Genomic DNA, 20,422 nt, shown 5'->3' with positions numbered 1-20,422 from the left:
GAAATCTCGATTATCACGTGCTCTCGTGCAAATCATGATTACCATGTGTATTGAAAACGATTAAAGAGTCTTGTCTGCAGGTTATATACAGCACTCTTGAATACAATAGATGTTTTGTTGTATTTGTTTGTTGTTTACGTTTTTGAAATCAAATAGAAATGTTCAGAGAAGTATTCTCCGACCGAAACTATAAAATGATAAAAATCAAGGTATAACAATATTAACGCAGATGGGAAAGAACTAAATTTCTCTCAAATGAGTAAATTCCTCTTAATGCGTTATTGTTTCAGCTTACCCACCATATTTTAAGTGAGTGAGTGACTTGGTGAGTAAGTTTGGTTTATCACGAGCTGTATCATTTTGGCTAAACCCACAAGCATGGGTATGGTGTTAAAGACTTGGCGAACTGTAATTCGATCACTGCTTCCTGATACTAGCAAGGGACGGAACTCTCCAAAGGAAATTTCTCTGCCTCAAACGACTGAGAATTACCAATCTCGAGGAGACACCAAAAGAGATTCCCTTAAGCGCAAACAACAAAAAAGTGGCGAAAATTGTATGACTGAATCACGGAGAATAGGTTATCAACCAACGTGTTTGCAAATATAAGACCATATCCTGCCCTACAATTGGCACCTAACGTTCACTCAAAATGTGGTATAATTCTCACAGAAAAGGTCAAACGAAATTTCAGCGGTAAATGAACATTTTCTCCTGGGGTGGATCTGGTTATTGGCGTCCCAGCTGCATTACACCATCATGGCCATAAAGTGGACTTTTTCGGTATAAACGGGTCCGGAATAACGAGGTTTTGCTACATCTTACAACTGTTCGTTGTTTGTTTGTTTGCTTGTTGTTTATCGCTGCATTGTCCGGCAATATGAGAGCGATCTGTAAATCATCGAGTCTGTATCAGACAATCCAGTGATTAACATTATGAGCATCGATCTACGCATTTGGGATACGATGACATGCCGTTGAGTCGGCTTATACAACAAACAGTGACTGCTGAAGATCAGTTCCAAACCCGTATCTTTACGATTACGTCACTCACAAAATATAATTTATGTAACCCTTAAGTATACATAATACTGCATATGGTACCTGTCTCATAGCGGCGAACCCGTGAAGGTCCGGGTTAGAATGAACCTTCAGCAACCCATGCTTCTCGTAAGAGGCGACTAACGGGATCGGTTGGTCAGGCTCGCTGACTTGGTTGACACATGTCATCGGCTCCCAATTGCGCAGATCGATGCTCATGCTGTTGATCACTGGATTGTTTGGTCCAGACTCGATTATTTACAGACCGCCGCCATATAGCTGGAATATTGCTGAGTGCGGCGTAAAACTAAACTCACTCACTCATAAGGGCGAAGTGCTGGTGGGGTTCACCTAAATGGTAAACATAAGGAAGAGGGTTTTTTATGGATGTCAACAACTCTATTATAAGGAACACAACGTTAATCAGGTGAATGAATGGTATGAGGCAGAGAGCATATTATGTACATGTATGTAAACGTCGGACACTAGCTATAGCATCATCTAGGCATTCCCTAGTCACGTTAAACACAACTTACACACTCAATCATAAGGCAATAGGCCAAGAGGTAACGTAAATGCAAGACACATCCACAAATGGCCAAAACATTTTATCTGAGTGATCGATAATTTGAGTAACCTCCCACACAAGCCTGATCAATTAAAAGTTGAAGTATGTAACACTAATCCACTGACTGACACTGACTGAGTTTGGTTTTACGCCGCTTTTAGCAATATTCCAGCAACATCACGGCGGGGGACACCAGAAATGGGCTTCACACATTGTACCCATGTGGGGATTCGACCCGGGTCTTCGGCGTGACGAGCCAACGCTTTAACCACTAGGCTACCCCACCGCCCCCTTAACACTGATTCACATTCCGTTAATTCTTATAAGATTTCGCCGTAATTAGTGTAAACATAATGAATGAAATTTTGAAACATGATTAACATAATATAATACAACCTTAAATCCAGATGTACAAGTAACTTTTTGTACAACCATATAGTGTAATGAGTGAGTGGGCGAGCTTGGCTTTATGCCGTTTTTAGCAATCGGCGGGAGGGAGTGAGTGAGTTTAGTTTTACGCTGCTCTTAGCAATATTCCAGCAATATCACGACGGGAGACACCAGAAATGGGCTTCACACATTGTACCCATGTCGGGAATCGAACCAAGATCTTCGGTGTTACTAGCGAACGCTTTAACCACTAGGCTACCCCACCGCCCCGCATAGTGTAATGAAACGATTCAGTAAAGTAAAATGAAACATGCAAAAGTAATTCTCAAATGTTTTGACTTTGCAACTTTTCAGATACAGTTAGCCACATTGTTACCCGTTCGCAAAAATATGAAGGCGGAAAACTTTTCAAATATACAATCTCCAGGTGAAAAAGCATATAGAGAGTGTCATAACCTTTGTCCAATGTGGTTTGTATCACTAAAATTCGTTTCAAAGACCCAAGACTGTTAGAACTGATAAGTGCAACTGACGGGTTATATCAGGTGATAAGAGCTTTATTGCATTACAAAGCAACCGGCTCCTTAATCAGTGGATGGGGTAATTGCTCTATAATGATGCTCCGGGTGCATGGGTGATGATGGGTATTGCATAGCAGTTGCCTACAGGCTTGTAGCTGCATGTCACGTGACTGTGTTATACTACTTGGTGTAACTATAAAGATGCCAAGAACAGTTGAAGGTCATTCAAGGTGAGAGTGGTCAGTTCATAGACTTGACCAGCGGAATACAGTGACGTGAGTGCTGTTGAAGTCACAAATAACGAAATAAGGTAAGACATGAATCTGTTGCAGGGTTGTGTGCTTTTTATCGGTTTTGGTGTCCAGCTTTGGATTACAATGAGTCATATGCATGCGTATTGAGGCGTATTGGGCAGTCAGGAGTTGATAACGTTGAATGAAGGCCGCTGACGTAGATCTTTCAGCCCTACGAACTCAATATCCGCCGGACATTCTTCCCTGGGAGGGCGGTGGGGTAGCCTAGTGGTTAAAGCGCTGGCTCGTCACGCCGAAGACCCGGGTTCGATTCCCCACTTGGGTACAATGTGTTAAGCCCATTTCTGGTGTCCCCCGCCGTGATATTGCTGGAATATTGCTAAAAGCGGCGTAACACTAAACTCAGTCAGTCAGTCAGTCAGTCTTCCCTGGGATCAGTAGTCCCTGACAATAATGATTTGTGTCCAGTGACCTTGGACATTCCGCCTGTTAAGATCCGGGCTAGAATGGATCTCCAGCCACCGTTTCGTTTCAAATTGAAATACGTGCTTCCTTTCTTACAGACGGCTAACTGAGGATATTGATCACCCGTACCTCACCTGAGCGTTGTACCTGTCTCAGAATGAAGTTTGCCAGGTATGTGCCCGTTTTGACGGCATTCGTGGTGTCTGCTCTACTGCTGTACATTGCTTCAAGGACGCGACCAAGACAACCGATGTTCCTGGATCTGCAAGAAAGGGTCGGACTGAAGTCGAACACTCAGGTATGTGAGATACGACATCTCCTAAAGTCCTGGGCCTAGATTTTCGAAGCTCTCTTAGCGCTAAGATAGTCGTAAGTCCCATACTAAACATTAACTTACGACTATCTTACTTACGAGAGCTTCGAAAATCTAGGCCCTGCTCTTCTCCTTTAACTGTTTATCTCTGTGTATGAAGTTGGTACCGTAGGATGTGTCCGCGCTTGACTTTTTGTGAATGAACGAGCACAGATGTTTCGTATCTCCGTGGAAATTGGTGCATTGTGTCCCTTGTTAACGCGAGAATAGACTAATGTATGGGGGTCGATCGGGTAGTTTTGGTCATGCACCATAGACAGTTACTCTTCCGTACAGTCACTTGTTTGTCTGGTCCAGTATGTGACATGAAAAATAACGGATATTACTCTTTGCTGCATAAAACATTTCCAACGATAAGGCGATGTTATGTTAGTGTGTGTAGATTTGATGACTAAAGAGCAATTTATCGTGGGCACGAATTGTCAGAAACACATGCACAGGCAAGTCAATTGTTAACCTGAAAAAAACCCATAAGGTACAAGGGGAAATTGGGAAATTGCAGCTTTTATCAATTTTGTCACTTCATGTGCCATGGTTGGAAATATCCTCCACATTTCTATCATAAAAAGTTCTGGAAGCTTTGCATGACACGTTGAACGATTTTGCAACTGTTGTTTTCTTTCGCAATTCAGTTAAACAAATTGAGTGATGTTTACCAACTGTAGGACACCCATATTTTCCCGGCCTATAACACGGTGTATCATTTGCAGGGGAGACAAAAGAGAAGCGGTCCGAACAAAAGTCAGCGCCATTGAAAGGAGAGGGTGAGGCAGCCCATCCAATCCCCATGGAGGAGACGCTCCAGAGCATGACCAACAAACAGCTGTCAACTCTTTATAACGAGTAGGTCATTTTGTTATAACGAGGCGTCCAATACTATAAATGATCAAATATTCTGGTATGAATACGAGGTGTAAAATGTAGTTTCAACTGTATGATTGTACTCAGTGTAGTTTCAACTGTATGATTGTACTCAGTTATTACACATGTTTGTTTTGACATCATCATCATCATCATCATCATCATCACTGCGTATGAAATTATTGTCATCTATATAACTAATGCATTGTACGGATAATATACACAGTATTTCTCATATAAATTCTCTCAGACAGTAAATATTTTGACGCCATTGTCATTTTATGAAGTTATTCAAAGAACACTTACCCATCCACTTAACTTAACTTAAGCTGATTTCGCATATCTCACCAACACTAACTTGTTATGCTGTATTTCAGTTACATGACCAACATCCAAGTGTTGTGCCGCGACAAGATAAGGATGGGCAACATTCACGGCGGTGGCTGGGACATCTGTGTACAGGGACGTTACAAGCTGGAGAAAGACAACTGCATCGTCTACTCATTCGGGTAACCTATATGTTTGATTTTTGCTGTTGGTTGACTCCACACTCAGCAATATTCCAGCTATATTGCAGGGGTCTGTAAATATTCGAGTCTGGACCAGACAATCCAATGATCAACAGCATGAGCATGAATCTATGCAACTGGGATACCATGACATGTGTCAACGAAGTCAGCGAATCTGACAACCCGATCCCGTTAGTCGCCTCTCACGACAAGCACGGGTTGCTGAAGACGAACCCGGATCTTCACGGGTGGTTAGCCATATGTATATGTATAGCTGACATTAACGATAATAATACCATCATGTATAATATAGGTGTACATACTTTCACGAGTAACAAATAAAACATATATCCAATGTCATGTTTACCAAACTGCAACACCTTCATGTTTCAATTACAGCATTGACAACGACTTCAGCTTTGACGATGACGTTGCTGACACCTACGGCTGTGAAGTGCATGCCTTTGATCCCAGGTAAGAGTCGACAGCAGCCACTGAAACTCACAGATGACATACATGACAACTACTCACACCATGTGCTATGAATAATACTTGTGAGTGGTCTGTAGATTATTGGAGGCGCCGGAATTTGGCCTCGGACATTGTACCCAGTATCGAACCGGGATTCCGGCGTGACAAGCGAATACTTTAACCACTGGGCTACCCCACCACAGCACCATTATTCTCATAGCAAAATGTCTATATTATAAAATCAATAACAAAGTATTCACTTGTTGGATGATGGTCACTCACTCTGTTGATTTGGGCCATCTTTGTATTTAATCACGTTGTGGCGCTGACCAGATCGAAGATATGTTTATTACCAATGTTTATCAATCACTGTGTGATTATAACCACGTTCCATACTACAGCATGAACAAGGAAGATCACCTGAGGGGGAAGCTGGTCAACTTTCACAACCTTGGACTTGCGGACATCAACGGTAACGGCAAGAGGAACTGGCCAATGAAGACACTGACGGCAATAAGGCAAGACAACGGACACGCTGAGGTAGGAATATACACATTGATAAACACATGTACTCAACGGTATGCTCAGTACCTGTCATGTAACGCTAAGCTGTGGGGCTCGGATGACAGGGGCGGTGGGGTAGCCTAGTGGTTAAAGCGTTGGCTCGTCACGCCGAATACCCGGGTTCGAATCCCACATGGGTACAATGTGTGAAGCCCATTTCTGGTGTCCCCCGCAGCGATGTTGCTGGAATATTGCTAAAAGCGGCGTAAAACCAAACTCAGTCAGTCAGTCAGTCAGATGACAGTTTGATTGGGTTTGTTAAAACGGACCCTAATGTCTCCCTCGTGGATGATTTAGTAGTTTCTTCATATCTTTATTTGAAGCCATTTCTGGTGTCCCCCGCCATGATAACCAAGGAATATTGCGAAAAGCGGCGTTAAACCATATTCAATCACTCACTCCTTCTATTTCTTCATTTCCAGAAAGATATTGACTACGTAAAGATCGACATCGAAGACTCCGAATGGGGAGCTTTGAGATACGCTTTCAGTACAGGTTCACTTAAAGGTGTGAAACAGCTATCGTTGGAGTTCCACGTATTTGGCAAAGAGCAGAGGTCCAGGTACATCTCCCGGCTGAACGTCCTCCGGGGTCTGTACGACGAGGGCTTCAGGATATTCTGGACTCACAACAACGTTGTGTACCCCGCCTGCAGGTTCCAATCTGTCTTTGACGGCCGACAGAGAACCAGATGTCACGAAGTCTACTTCCTTAAATGGGTGTAAAGTTCGCCATGATTCACAGACCAAAATACAACATGGCGTCATTATCTGGGTGCTTTCGAGATAATATATACTGTATATATTACTTTTTAAAAAAGTGATCATCCATTCGTGTATATAGTGTACATAGTTTATAAAATGTTGTATTTTATTACTTTACATACGAATAAAAATTCTATTTTGTACATATACCAACAGTGTTGAATGTGAGTTAAAGGACACCCGGTGTTCAGCGTAAACTTTGAAATATCGCGACGGAAGAAAAATAAAATTGGATTTCACAAATTGCATGGGTAATCGACTATTCAACAGAATTGTATTCTGTTGTGTCTGAAAGGCGAATGCTATTTTGCACCGCAGTTAGTTGTACCTATGTTAGATAGGTCGGCCTGTAAACAGAAATGGGCTGGATAGTACGCTAGATGCTATGCAATCTTAATCTATATGCTAATATGAAAATATTGAAATTTAGGTTTATTCTTTTATATCTGACAAAGTGTGAAAATCAGTTAAACATTCAGCCCAAAGCTTACGCCTATACAGGGTCATATGTAAAATCCCTGCATGCCTAGTTGAGTTGCACCAGCTGAGGCTACTAATAGGACTCAAGAGCTCTGGGTGATGACACATATTAAGTGGTATGCCGGATGCCTAGAGTGGTGGTGTGGTGTGGGTGGATGGTTTTAGAGTACCTTTTGATTTCCTACCTTTTTTGTTTTTCTTTAATAACTAAAAAACAAAAGTTATTTTGTCTCCTCGTGCGTTAGCCATAATGTAAGTTCAGTTTGGGAATGATGTTAAAACTATGAAATGTCATTCTAGTAACTGCTGACATGTTTGAAAAATTACCGTTATGTACCTCCCTCTCTGTGTGTGCGTTCGTGCGCGCGTGCGCGCGTGCGCGCGTGCGTGCGTGTTGTATTTTGTCAGATGGTACATATGGGTTGCTCATGGCACAGATAACCGATGGACCGTTGTTGATGTGCATGATGAATTGTAATTGCTAATTTTATGCCCAAGCTCCATAATATTATTCTGAATTAATGTACCGAATAAATGTATAAATGTGTTTATGTTTCGGGAAGTTATTGTGTAGAGAATTGAATTTGCAACAATTGATCCCTTACCTCGGCTGTTTCATTATCATTAGCATTCAGATGTCGTACCCAGTCCTCAATTCCTCCACACTTTCCTCAACAATAAAAACAACTAGGGAATAAGCAAAAGTACGTTCAACTTTTGACCATTGCAAAGGCAAATGGGGACAAAGCTTTTCATTTGAATTTTTTTGGAACCAATCCAAATAGCCTTGGTCTTGTCACAATTAATCTTTAAACCGGAGGCGTTAGCAAAATCTTGTAATGTTCCAATAAGTTCCGAGAGTCCCTCCTGTGATCCTTCTAAGGTGAAATTTGTATCATCAGCATATTGGAAGGTTATATATTCAACACCATTAAACATCTATACCTTTTATCCAAGTTCTATTCTTAATAGATATAGATAATAATTCTTCACAAATGATGAATAGATAGGGGGAGATAGGATCTCCTTGTCTACAGCCTCTTTCAAGATTAAAATAATTTGAGATGTGCCCTGTGCTTATTATTGCACTGCTACTATTTGATTGAAACAATTTAATCCATTGTCTCAGAGAAGGTCCAAAATTGAATCCTTCAAGTGCTTTATCTATAAATTGCCACTCTATAGTGTCAAAGGCTTTTTCAAAATCTACTGTTATAAGTAGCCCTGGCTTTTTGTGTATTTCACAGTAATTCATGATATCATATAATATTTCAGTATTTTCCCCAATGAATCGGTCCTTAAGAAAGCCCGATTGCGTTTCGCTAAAAATATTTCATAGAACAGTCTTGATTCTATTTGCTATTACTCCAGAAGCTATTCTATAGTCTACATTTGATAAAGTTATTGGGCACCAGTTTTTTAGGTAACGCCTGAATGCAGGTTATTTGCCCTGATTTTGAAAAATTGACAAAGTTCCAATATAGAAAGCATGTGTTATAGATCTGAGGAGAATAATTCCGATATCTTTCCAGGGAAACTTGTAGAATTCTGCTGGAAAACCGTCTGATCCTGGACTCTTTCCCCCATATTTTTAATATACATTAATCTGGAAATTTTTCCTAGGGTTTCCATAATAGAGAATTAAACACAAATTCAAGCCTCTGGTAACGTTGAAAAATAACATGATCAAAAAGAATTAAACACAAATTCAAGCCTCTAATGATAGAATCCAAATTTTTAGATTCATTTTTAATTCATGTCACTCAAAAGTGAAAGTAGAGGCAGTCAGGCTGTTATTAACAGCCAACATGGATTCGAATCAGCGGTAAGTTGACAACATACATTGACATTACAGTGTAGTCTATACAGTAACATTTAGTTTACAGTAATAGCCATATTTTAAGTATAATAGGTGCTGTTTGATTGATTTATTGAAAATCTAAACAATAACAATAAGACACGATTTCAAACTCATACATTGGCAGTGAGAGAGCTAGTTTTATCTGAAAGCCGAATTCATGTATGAAATAAGAATGGCTGCATTATTATACCCCCGCTACGACGTAGTCGCTGGTATATAGCGCTCAGCCCGTCCGCCCGTGTGTCCGTGCGTCCGTGCGTCCGGAATGGTTTCTCTGAGCATAACTCAAAAACTGTACCACTTACAAACTTCAAATTTGGCATGGTACTTACCCTTATGGTGCCATTCTGGGTTTTGGCTTTCAATTGCATGATGCCAAAATTGAAAGTTTTCCTAAAATATTATTTTGGTATTCAATAATGGTATTGAAGGCGATCAGACTATAAGCGGGGGTATGTGAGCTGTGCTCACTTCTGCCTTGTTATTGAATGTAATTATAATATATTTATAGTATAAAACTATTGTTTTTCAGTACCCTATTGTTCTATTTGTCAGCACCCAAAATATGATTATCATAAAGAAAAAATGACAGTGACTCCAATTTCTTATTTTTCAGATATTTAAGACCAAATATAAAGAGAATAAGTTATTATAAAGACCTTCTTGTGAAGTATTCTAAAGCTGCAGACAAGGGCTGGGACACTCTTTGTGGAGAAATTGCAAAGCAAGTGAACTCGTCTGTCCTTTTCATATATCTCCTCTCTCCACCCCACACCCCACCCCCCCGTTATCAATTTCGAAATCTTGCCCCCCCAACTTTTAAACTGTTCCTACGCCTATGAGTTAGTGTCATGAGTATGTCCTACGTAGGAGATACTAAGTCCTACGTAGCAGATACTAAGTCCTACGTAGGAGATATTAAGTCCTACGTAGGAGATACTAAGTCCTACGTAGGAGATTTTAAGTCCTATACTAAGTCATAGAGATACTAAGTCATATGTAAGAGATAGTATGTCCTACGTAGGAGATATATATCAGAAACTTACCTGTTCCCATGTTTTAATACAATACGAAATTGTGTTGAGGACAGCAAGACACGGAACTTCCAATATAAACTCATCCATCGTATCATACCATCAAAATCATTTCTTTACAAAATAGGACTGATAGAGGATAATATTTGTACATTTTGCCAATCAGAAAGTGAAACACTAGAACATTTATTTTTTCCTGTCGAAAAGTTCAAACTATGGTAAATGAGTTCAAATTTTGGTATGAAAGTAGAACATATTTAAAATTAGACTTAAATATGAATAATTTCCTTCTTGGCGATTCAAAGTTGAGTATCCTTGAAAACCACCTTTTTATAATAACCAAGTGTTACTTTCAAAATTGTCATTACAATAAGACTATTCCCATATTTTCCCAATTATTACCGCTAATAAAATATAATCACAACATAGAGAAATTCATTTCTGGAGACAAGACCAAATTTGCAGAAAAACTGGCCCCTATACTAATATAGATGGACGCAAACCAATGCTTGATAATACCATCCTTTCTCTCCTCTATTTTCTTACTTTCCTACATCCCTATACCTCTTTCTTTGTACTTTATTCATACACCCATAAATCATGTCGTCCCCCATTTATTCCGCAGCTTGTATATATGTGTTGTGTGTATTATCCAACTGTATGAATATTGTATCACTTGCTATCATAATAAAAAAATAATAATTATTTTTAAAAAAAAGTACGTTCAACTTGACTGATCTTTGCTATTTATTTCAGTGATATTGCTGATGTAGGTGTATATAACAATTTCATTTATTCAGTGTATTATCGAGACTTTAAGTTTCCATATCTGCACGATATGAAAACTGTTATAACCTTCCTTTCCCTAAGTGTCCCACAATATTACAGCTGAACCACCAACACCTTCATTTTCCTATACGACGTCAAATATGGAAATACCCAACGTGGACACTGCAGCTCCTGGCTGTCCACTAATTGTGGCTGAGTGAGTGAGTTTAGTTTCGTGCCGCTTTTAGCAATATTCCAGCAATATCACTGCGGGGTCACAAGATATTGGCTTCACACGCAAGTGGGATACGATGACATGTGCCAACCACCCGATCCAGTTAGTCCCCTCTTATGTCAAGCACGGGTTACTAAAGATCAATTCTAACCCGGATCTTCACGGGTCCTAAAACTTGGTATTAACATATATATCTGTAGCTTTAGTTAACATTTTTAGCCAGGACACAATCGATAGCCATCCGGAGGCCTACTACTTATCTGAATGAAATCCAGCACACATTTAGGCATCTGAATATTACGGAAAATTCTGTTCAAATGTTAATTTGAAATTAATTCCGAATTCCTTCCTTGGAAACAATATCCCCATTTATCAGGTAAGAATTTGATCTAACTTTAATTCATCACTGTGAACAGTTACATAAAGCCTAAGGACTCATATCATATTAACAGTTTCAAACAGTTTCAAACCTGATTATATTTTTCCTGTGTGAGATTCTCAAACTCCAAATACGTCTTTTTTAATTTGACATCATTTACACGTGTTTGCTCGAGTTGACTCTAACAGTATTAGGGACCGCTCATATCTTATGTTAAAGAATTCAAGCTGGTATCCTCATAATACATGTACATATAACGTCGTTTTGACAAGGTTGTGGTGGCACATTTGCTGACTCTGCAGCACCGCCCTGGTTATGGTGATTCAAAGAGTAGGAATCCAGTAGAAAGCTGTAAAGAGTTATCACTGGTGCGCATTTCCTCGTAATGTCATGTTCCTATGTAGACAGTTCTAGTATCATTGTACAATGCACGTGATTTTGTTTATACCAGGAGCGAGCAACTTACGTGATCAGTAATGCAAGTTCAGACACAAACCATACATGTATATTAACTTTCTTTGTAACCACAAATAAGCAAAATTATCAACAGATACGTAATAAAACCTCAATATGCTTCCCTTTACTTCACTGATTGTTCACTTTCGTGTACAGTCACTTCCCCAGATAGCATTCAGACGTTGTCATCGAAGCATTTCTTTGTAACAGTTGAATAACATCACTGCTATCTGGGTCTAACCGGATAGTGATCCTGGGGAAGTTAGTTTTGCAGTGGAGTGTACATTATCATAATCTCTTAACTTTACCGCGTTTCCTCACTGACACCTGGAATTATCAATACTTGAAGCGATAGGACATACTTCAAATGTCGCCCGTCGTCAAATGCATTTATTTAGATTTGAATCCACAGGTTCCATTCCACAGCTCCCGTACAATAACATGGGCAGTACTTTACTGTAAGAAATCTTGAACGGTGTGTGAGTTTAAGTTTACGCCACTTCCAGCAATATCACGGCGGGGGACACCAGAAATGGGCTCCACACATTTTAATAAAGAAGAAAAAAATGAATGAATGAATGAATGAATGAATAAATAAAGTGGTTGGTGGGTGAATGGATTGATGAATAAATGGATGAACAAACGAACGAACGAATAAGGCAAAATGCATAAGATATAGATCGTTTAACATCAAAGCTGTAGCCAAATCGTGAGTAGCTGATGGTAATCAGCTGCACTGATAACCAATCGATTCGATATCTTAGCATCTTCGATCCTTAATCTGTAAATGCAGTAATTGCGCCACCTCATCACCTTATCACCATCCAATGCCAAGGGGGTTTATGTAATGGGTACCGAGCCGCGTCTCCCTGGGGCTAAGTAGACATTATGGGATTCTGTTGTTCTTGATGAACATATATAAACGCTGTTCACCTGTCAGAAGTCAGTTCAGATGAAAGTCCAGTCCCGATCACCAGACCACGTGACTTACACGACGCGCTTTACGAATTCAAGTGATCTACCTTCAGTCAGTCCACCCATCGTCACGTAAGTATAAAGCTAATACTTACTGGAAAAGTCTGAAATATAAACAAATGTGGTATAATTATAATTGTACGGAAAACCTTATATTAACAACGATTACAACTTTACCATACAATGTAAGTGTTTATAAGTCGATCAGTGGGGAAGCTCTACTGACATTCAATTTTGAACATATATTTTTTCGCCATAAAGGAACATTAAGTTGTTCTAGGTATTTTGACATGGGCTAGTGAAGTACAACAATGTCAAATCTCTTTCGATGTGTTTGAAAGATGGACTTGAGCACACAAATATATGTTTTCTGTGTAGCAGTTTTGGAATGATGAGCGTATCGTGCTTCGGCACAAGCACATGCATAATATAAATAAATGCTTTAAGGAATCATTTCATGTTTTTTCAGTTCTTTGTCTCGGGATAAAGCTGACCTGAAACCTTCTTCTGCCAGTGCCTGTGCGTCGTGACTCCAAAATGATAAATATGACGCAGTATTATTCCATCATTGGTGCACTTACAGTATCGGTAGTACTCCTGTATATTGCCACCAGGACCACGTCACAACAACAACCAATGGTTCTGGACCTACACGCCAGGAGTGGACTCAAATCAAACACTCAAGTCAAGGTACGTGAATAAAGCGACAGAAAAAGGGTCCATATTTTCATGAAATCTCTCCTGGGCCCTCTTGCACAAAGCTATCTTAGCACTACGACTATCTTAAGTCTATGTTAAAGTGTTTGAGTCACGATCATCTTAGCACTAAGATCGCTTTGTACAATTGAACTGAGAAAAGAAGTGTTTATTTTACGATTATCAAGACTATGCGTTTCTAAATCACTGTTAGAGTGAGTGAGTGAATAAGTGAGGGAGTATAGGTTTATGCCCATTTTAGCAATATTCTAGCAATATCACGGCGGGGGATACCAAAAATAGGCTTCATACATTTAACCATCAGGCTTCCCCACACTATCAGTGAGGAAAACAGATACCCAACCAGTGGCACTGTCACAAATACCTGTACAAGGCAGTTGTTCACCTAAACCAAAAGGGAAATGCCTCCGATATCGCGGAAAGCCCCACCCCTATTATATAATGTTGTATCTGTTTTATGTGGAAAACATGTACACCGTGATTCGGAGTTATAATTTGAATGCGTTGATCTTACAAAAACTGTTTCATTGTTGTTGATAGGTTACGACGAAGAAGAAGTCGCCTGCAGGGTCGCCGTTGGTGACGGATGACGGCGAGGCCTCCCACCCCATCCCCATGGACGACAAACTCCAGGTCATGACCAACAAACAGCTGGCAACTCTTTATAACGAGTGGGTGTTTTTGGTTATAACATGTTATAACGCATTTCATGTAACTGACTGACAAGCGCACGTTGTGTAATGTTTCGTTTTCTAGTCGGCGTCAAAGTTTTGTGTCAAATTTTACACCCATGTGCTGTCATAATTTAGTCGTATAATCTGCTACCCGTGAAGATCCAGGTTAGAATTGATCTTCAGTAACCCATGCTTGTCGTAAGAGACGACTAACGGGATCGGGTGGCGAGGCTTAGATCTTGCGTAGATCATGGTCATGCTTTTGATCACTGGATTGTCTGGTCCAGAAACAACAAACAAATAAACTAACAAAATATAATCAACACCAACGTGTTGTACTGTACTACTGTACTACATCCCCGGGGCGTGTTATATTACATTTTTCTAAACAAGCTCCACCTGTGATGGATTTCAGTTTTCTAACCAACATCCAAGTGTTGTGCCGGGACAAGATTAGGATGGGCAACATTCAGGCCGGCGGCTGGGACGTCTGTCTGGACGGACACTACAAGCTGAAGAAAGACAACTGCCTTGTCTACTCATTCGGGTCAGTAATACTACCACTTTCATAAACTAGCAAAATCATATTCACATTCAAGAAATTCACATTAGGAACAGGACCGCCTCCGTGGTGTAGTGGTTAGAGCGTCCGCCCGGAGAGCGGAAGGTCGCGGGTTCGATCCCCGACCGCGTCGTACCAAAAGACGTTAAAATATGGTACTTGTTGGTCCCTGCCTGGCGCTCGGCATTAATGGGTACAACAAGGACTGGTCGGCTCGGAGTCAGTATAATGTGTCTTTGAGTGGGATATTCATGCTTCACTGCGGCATGGTATCTCAGTGGGCTAGCACTATAAAACCAGTTTAAGTCTGGGCTAGTACAAGCAGCCGCACATACACACGCATGCACGTCGTCATATGAGCGAAATATTCTCAAGCACGACGTTAAACCCAATTTCACCTCACCTCAGGAACAAGTGACTTAAACTGGTACAAATGAGAATATGTTGTGTTTGGAAACACATGTATTGTTGTACGTCGTCACCATCATCAGCTGGGGCGATGGGGTGGCCTACCTAGTGGTAAAAAGCGTTGGCTCGTCACGCCGAAGACCCGGGTTCGTTTCCTCATATGGGTACAAAGTGTGAAGTCCATTTCTGGTGTCCATCGCCTTGATATTGCTGGAATATTGCTAAAAGCTAAAAGTGGGTGGAACCCACCCTCTCATCATCATTGCAACTATTATTTTCAGCATTGACAACGACTTCAGCTTTGACGACGATGTCGCGAGCACCTTCGGATGTGAAGTACATGCTTTTGATCCTAGGTAAGATTTGTTTGGCTCCAACCCCCTAGAAAAGTATCATTTTAACTCCCGACGTTCTGCTCAGTGTTAGCTAAAGCGAGATATACAAACTCTTGATATACACACCCTGTATATTAAATGTTTATTCAGGAATGTATACGGATGATACAGATAAGTAGTTTAAAGTTATGGGGCGGATGGGTAGCCTTGTGGTTAAAGCGCTTACTCGTCACGCCAAAGACCAAAGTGATGTCTCTGATGTAACGGCAGTAATGAGGCTGGAATATTGCCTGAGGCTGTATGAAACCCAATTCACTCACTCATAATTTGTACACAGGACTGAGGACCTAGTTACAGGGAGTCACCCATTGCTCCACAAGCTGCAGGGGCGGTGGGGTAGCCTAGTGGTTAAAGCGTTGGCTCGTCACGCCGAAGACCCGGGTTCGAATCCCCACATGGGTACAATGTGTGAAGCCCATTTCTGGTGTCCCCCGCCGTGATGTTGCTGGAATATTGCTAAAAGCGGCGTAAAACCAAACTCAGTCAGTCAGTCAGTCCACAAGCTGTAGTGTGTATGGTCCACCTGCTCCATGGTTCGAACCAGATACCACAGCCTGCTGTCAAAAGGAGTGAAATATTACTGATTCACTATCATACATTTCCTACGTATATATTCAGTTATGCATACACTATTAATATTTAATGTGTAAGGATGGGAAAAAGAAATACTACCACAATATTACCTCATATTTTTACCATATTTTATTTTTTCTAGTATGAAACAAGATGACCACCTGAGAGGCAAGCGTGTCCACTTTCACAACGTTGGTTTGTCTGACCGCGACGGTAAAGGGAAAATGCAGTGGCCGATGAAGACGATGTTGTCCATCAGACAAGGTCTCAATCATGCCGATGTAAGATTACATGTGTTTGCCTTGCCTTTAAACGCGGCACCCATCAACAATTTACCTGTATGACGGCGGCTTGTCAATGATTGAGTCTGGGTCTGAAAATCAAGTGATTCGATATTGAGAGCACCGATCTACTCGGGTAACGGTGAGACATAACCAGCAAGTCACCGGACCTGAACACAGGACTGTTAAGTCTCCCTTTACTGCCAATATTAGAAGCAAGCGGCTTTTTAAACCGTAAAACCATATGGTATTATACACAGGTGTCAGTTAAAAGTGGGAGGAAATCCCGAAGCAACTACCAACATCGAACTGGCACGCTGAAATACACCTACTATATTCGTCAAAGCGGTGTTTTAGCCAGACTCGCTCTCTCACTTATGATCACGATGTTACCCTGCGCGACATCGACTCCACGTGTGAGTATTAGTATTGTTAGTGAGTGAGTGAGTATGGTTTTACTTCGTTTTTAGTAGTTTCCAGCAATATCACGGCGGGGGACACCAGAAATGAGGCTTTACATATTGTACCTATGTGGGGAATCGAACCCGGATCTTTAGCGTGACGAGCGAACGCTTTAACCACTAGGCTACCCCGCTGCCTCTGTAGTACATGTACATGTATTGTTAAAGTGACTTGTTAAAGTATTCAACATGTAACTCATCTTCTCTATTCCAGGGAGTAATCGACTACATGAAGATCGACATCGAAGACTCCGAGTGGGAATCTTTGCGCCACGCCTTCAACACCAACGGCCTGGAGGGAGTGAGGCAGCTGTCGTTGGAGTTCCACGTATTTGGTAAAGAGGAGAGGTCCAGGTACATCGCCCGGCTGAACGTCCTCCGTGACTTGTACAACCTCGGATACAGGATATTTTGGACACACAACAACGTCGTGTACCCCGCCTGCAGGTTCACCTCCGTCTACGACGGCAGAGAAAGAACCAGATGCCACGAAGTCTACTTCCTTAAGTGGGTAGTTTAGAGATCACCACGTATTTCTCAAAAAAGATACAGGTGGCCCAGTCGACTAAGGCATCGCTTTTCGTAGTGCAAAGTCCACTCAATTTGACTTTGCTCGTGGGTTCGAATCCCAGTACGTCTCATATTGTTTCCAGGCCAGTCGGCACTATGTCCGCGTTTGTAGCTTGTGTCAAAGTGTAACGCGTGAGTCCTGCATTACCTCGGGTCACACACCAATATCCAGGTTGGTAACTCCTTTCAAAACAGAGTTAAATCCAACCTCACGACCAGCGTTTGAAATTGTAAAAATATTGTTTGATGCCCTTACGAACACTACTCATATATTGCATATATATCCATATGTATATTGTTTGACTTATTGGACATTATATATCCATATATATATTGAAACTTGCCGAAAGCCCGGTGGGTACAGCTTCAGCTCATCACCCTGAAGACCGGGGTTCACTTAAGTACAATTTTGTGCATCCCATTCCATGATATTGCTGGAGCTTGATAAAAGCGGCCTACAATCACCTTTAATTATCCACCCAATTTTGTTTTTCTTATAACATTGTCTTGCCATGATTGTACATATATTTCACATATCATTTTTTAATAAACATTTCCCTAAACATGGGAGCGTTATTATTGTATACGTACGTCTTTTTTTTTTTTTTTTTTTGTATTCACTGTGCATCTGATAATGTGCACGGGCCGAAGACACGGGTGGCCAAGAGTTACGTCCCTTAGTCGTCCTGATGGTTCATTTTTTCGAATTTTCGATTCTCATTGATTTGGTTCAATGAGTTGTCAACCAAATGACGCTTCTCTTGTGTTTGAAACACTGTTCAAAGCAGTGTCAAACGCGAGACTCAGTGTTTTGATAGCTTTGATGCTCATAATTTCAATCACAAGATTATCTGGTCCAAGTGTAAATATTAACAAGCCGTCGCCATATAGCTGGAATATTATAGAGACATGCTCATACCGTTTTGCCACAAACAAAACACGTAAACTAAAAAATGTATTTTTTACAATATTAAAAGAAATATATAAATGTACGTTCAACTGCATGTGGACAATCAAGATTCTTACAACTGTCATTGATCACGTGAGCTGCTGGTGCACAGAGCATGTGACCTCTTGGATTCTGTATTATATAGTACATACGCCGATGTACACGACTGAATTGTTCATCCAGGATTAGGGCCGGTGGGATAGCCTAGTGGTTAAAGCGTTCGCTCCTCACGCCGAAGACCCGGTTTCGATTCCCCATATGTGTACAATGTGTGAAGCCCATTTCTGGTGTCCCCCGCCGTTATATTGCTGGAATATTGCTGGAATATTGCTAAAAAAAGGCGTAAAACCAAACGCAGTCAGTCATCCAGGATAAAAAAGTAATTTCTGATCAATGTCTCTAACGCCCACAGCATGGTATGTTGTGCACGCTGTGTACGATATTGATCCTGCTTGAATGTACAGTACAACCAGAAATTATTGAGAATTTAAAGATTGTAATTCTTTTATTTTTTCCACTCATTACTCACGTATTAAATGTGAATATTAGCAGAACATAACTCCAGATTCAAAGACAGGTGAACAGTTAGTATTTTGTCAAGTCACCATGGGCAGCAATGCAGGCTTCAATGCGGTGGGGCATACTACTGATCAAAGAAGTTAGAAAGTCGTGGTCCATGCTGTCCCAATATGCTGTTCATATTCCCTTCAAATACACAGAGGGGCGTTGCCCCTAACACAGATATGCCACCCCACACGTTAAGTTTCGAACTGTACTTTGGGCGCTGATACAAAGGTTTTTCAGTTTGTTTGGTCCAGAATTTCAGTGTTTTAGGAAACAGCCACACAGAACTTACATCAGAGAAGATCACATTGTCCCAGTTAAAATTTCTATGCTGTAAGCACCAGTTCAACCTTCGCTCCTTTGGTTCAGGTTTCATGATCGGTGATGGAATTCCACGACGTTTCTGCCAAACACATTGCATGCAGCTCAGTTCTAAGTGTCTCCTTACAGACAGCCACAGTTCCTCGATCAATCATATCCAGCCTTAAGTTTTCTAAACTCCTTCGTTTGTTTTTAGAAACAAGAATACCAAGCCGCCTCCTGTCACCGACAGTCAATTTTCTGGGCCTACCTGCGCCTCCCTGGTGCTCACTGCCATATCCATTTGCAATATTTTTCAAAAAACGATAAACAGTGGACAAAGGGATGCCTGTTCTAATTGAAATCACTTTAGCTGATCTGATGTCCTTGTTATAATACTCTAATATCAACTTCCTCTTCTCTAAATCATCCATACTGAGGATCACTGAAAATGTCGTCTGCTAGCAAGTAAACAAAGGGAGATAACTCTTCACAACTAATGAAAAAGGATTAACGGAGTTGTCTCTCTTGAATGAACCAAGTACTTGATAGCTGGTCAAGGTTGTTTATACTAGCAATCCAATTAAACATATTCCTAAAATTCTCAATAATTTCTGATCATACTATACTTGTTCACATTGTCCTGTTATACATGGGTTCTGTAATACGTGATATCCTTACACAACCTGGGGATATCCCAATACAATCAATACTGTTGGTGATATTTTGTAAATAGACAATTTTCATATGATAAGGGAAGCATATTCTGAGCAACAATACATCTTTTTGCGTTTTCTCAATCTCAAGCTATATATTTTCTATTTGTCTGTGTGTGCGTGCGTGCGTGCGCGCGCGTTTGTGTGTTAAAAAAATATTCAAGGCACATGGCAGCTTCGTGTAAAGCCTCTAACATTCAAAACCTTTACAAAAGCTCTTTGCGGATGGGTTATCACTTTGTACGGGCCATTGGATATCAGAAGTTAACCCTGGCTGCAATGT

The 20,422-nt window shown here is 40.8% G+C and overlaps 1 protein-coding gene across 1 annotated transcript; it reads left to right on the top strand.

The window, feature by feature from the left end:
• The first annotated feature begins 2,721 nt into the window (after positions 1-2,721).
• On the top strand, positions 2,722-6,742 carry LOC124272414 (probable methyltransferase-like protein 24). Its single transcript, XM_046707582.1, has 7 exons — positions 2,722-2,750; positions 3,396-3,541; positions 4,323-4,455; positions 4,851-4,982; positions 5,382-5,456; positions 5,855-5,993; positions 6,440-6,742. The coding sequence occupies exons 1-7, from the start codon at positions 2,722-2,724 to the stop codon at positions 6,740-6,742; spliced, it is 957 nt and encodes a 318-aa protein (XP_046563538.1).
• Positions 6,743-20,422: the final 13,680 nt, after the last annotated feature.

The sequence above is a fragment of the Haliotis rubra genome, unplaced genomic scaffold (assembly GCF_003918875.1).
Source record: "Haliotis rubra isolate DU_JTF1 unplaced genomic scaffold, ASM391887v1 Scf17, whole genome shotgun sequence".
NCBI lineage: Eukaryota > Metazoa > Mollusca > Gastropoda > Lepetellida > Haliotidae > Haliotis > Haliotis rubra.
The sequence above is the reverse complement of the archived record's forward strand: the minus strand, read 5'-3'. Positions and strand labels throughout refer to the sequence as shown.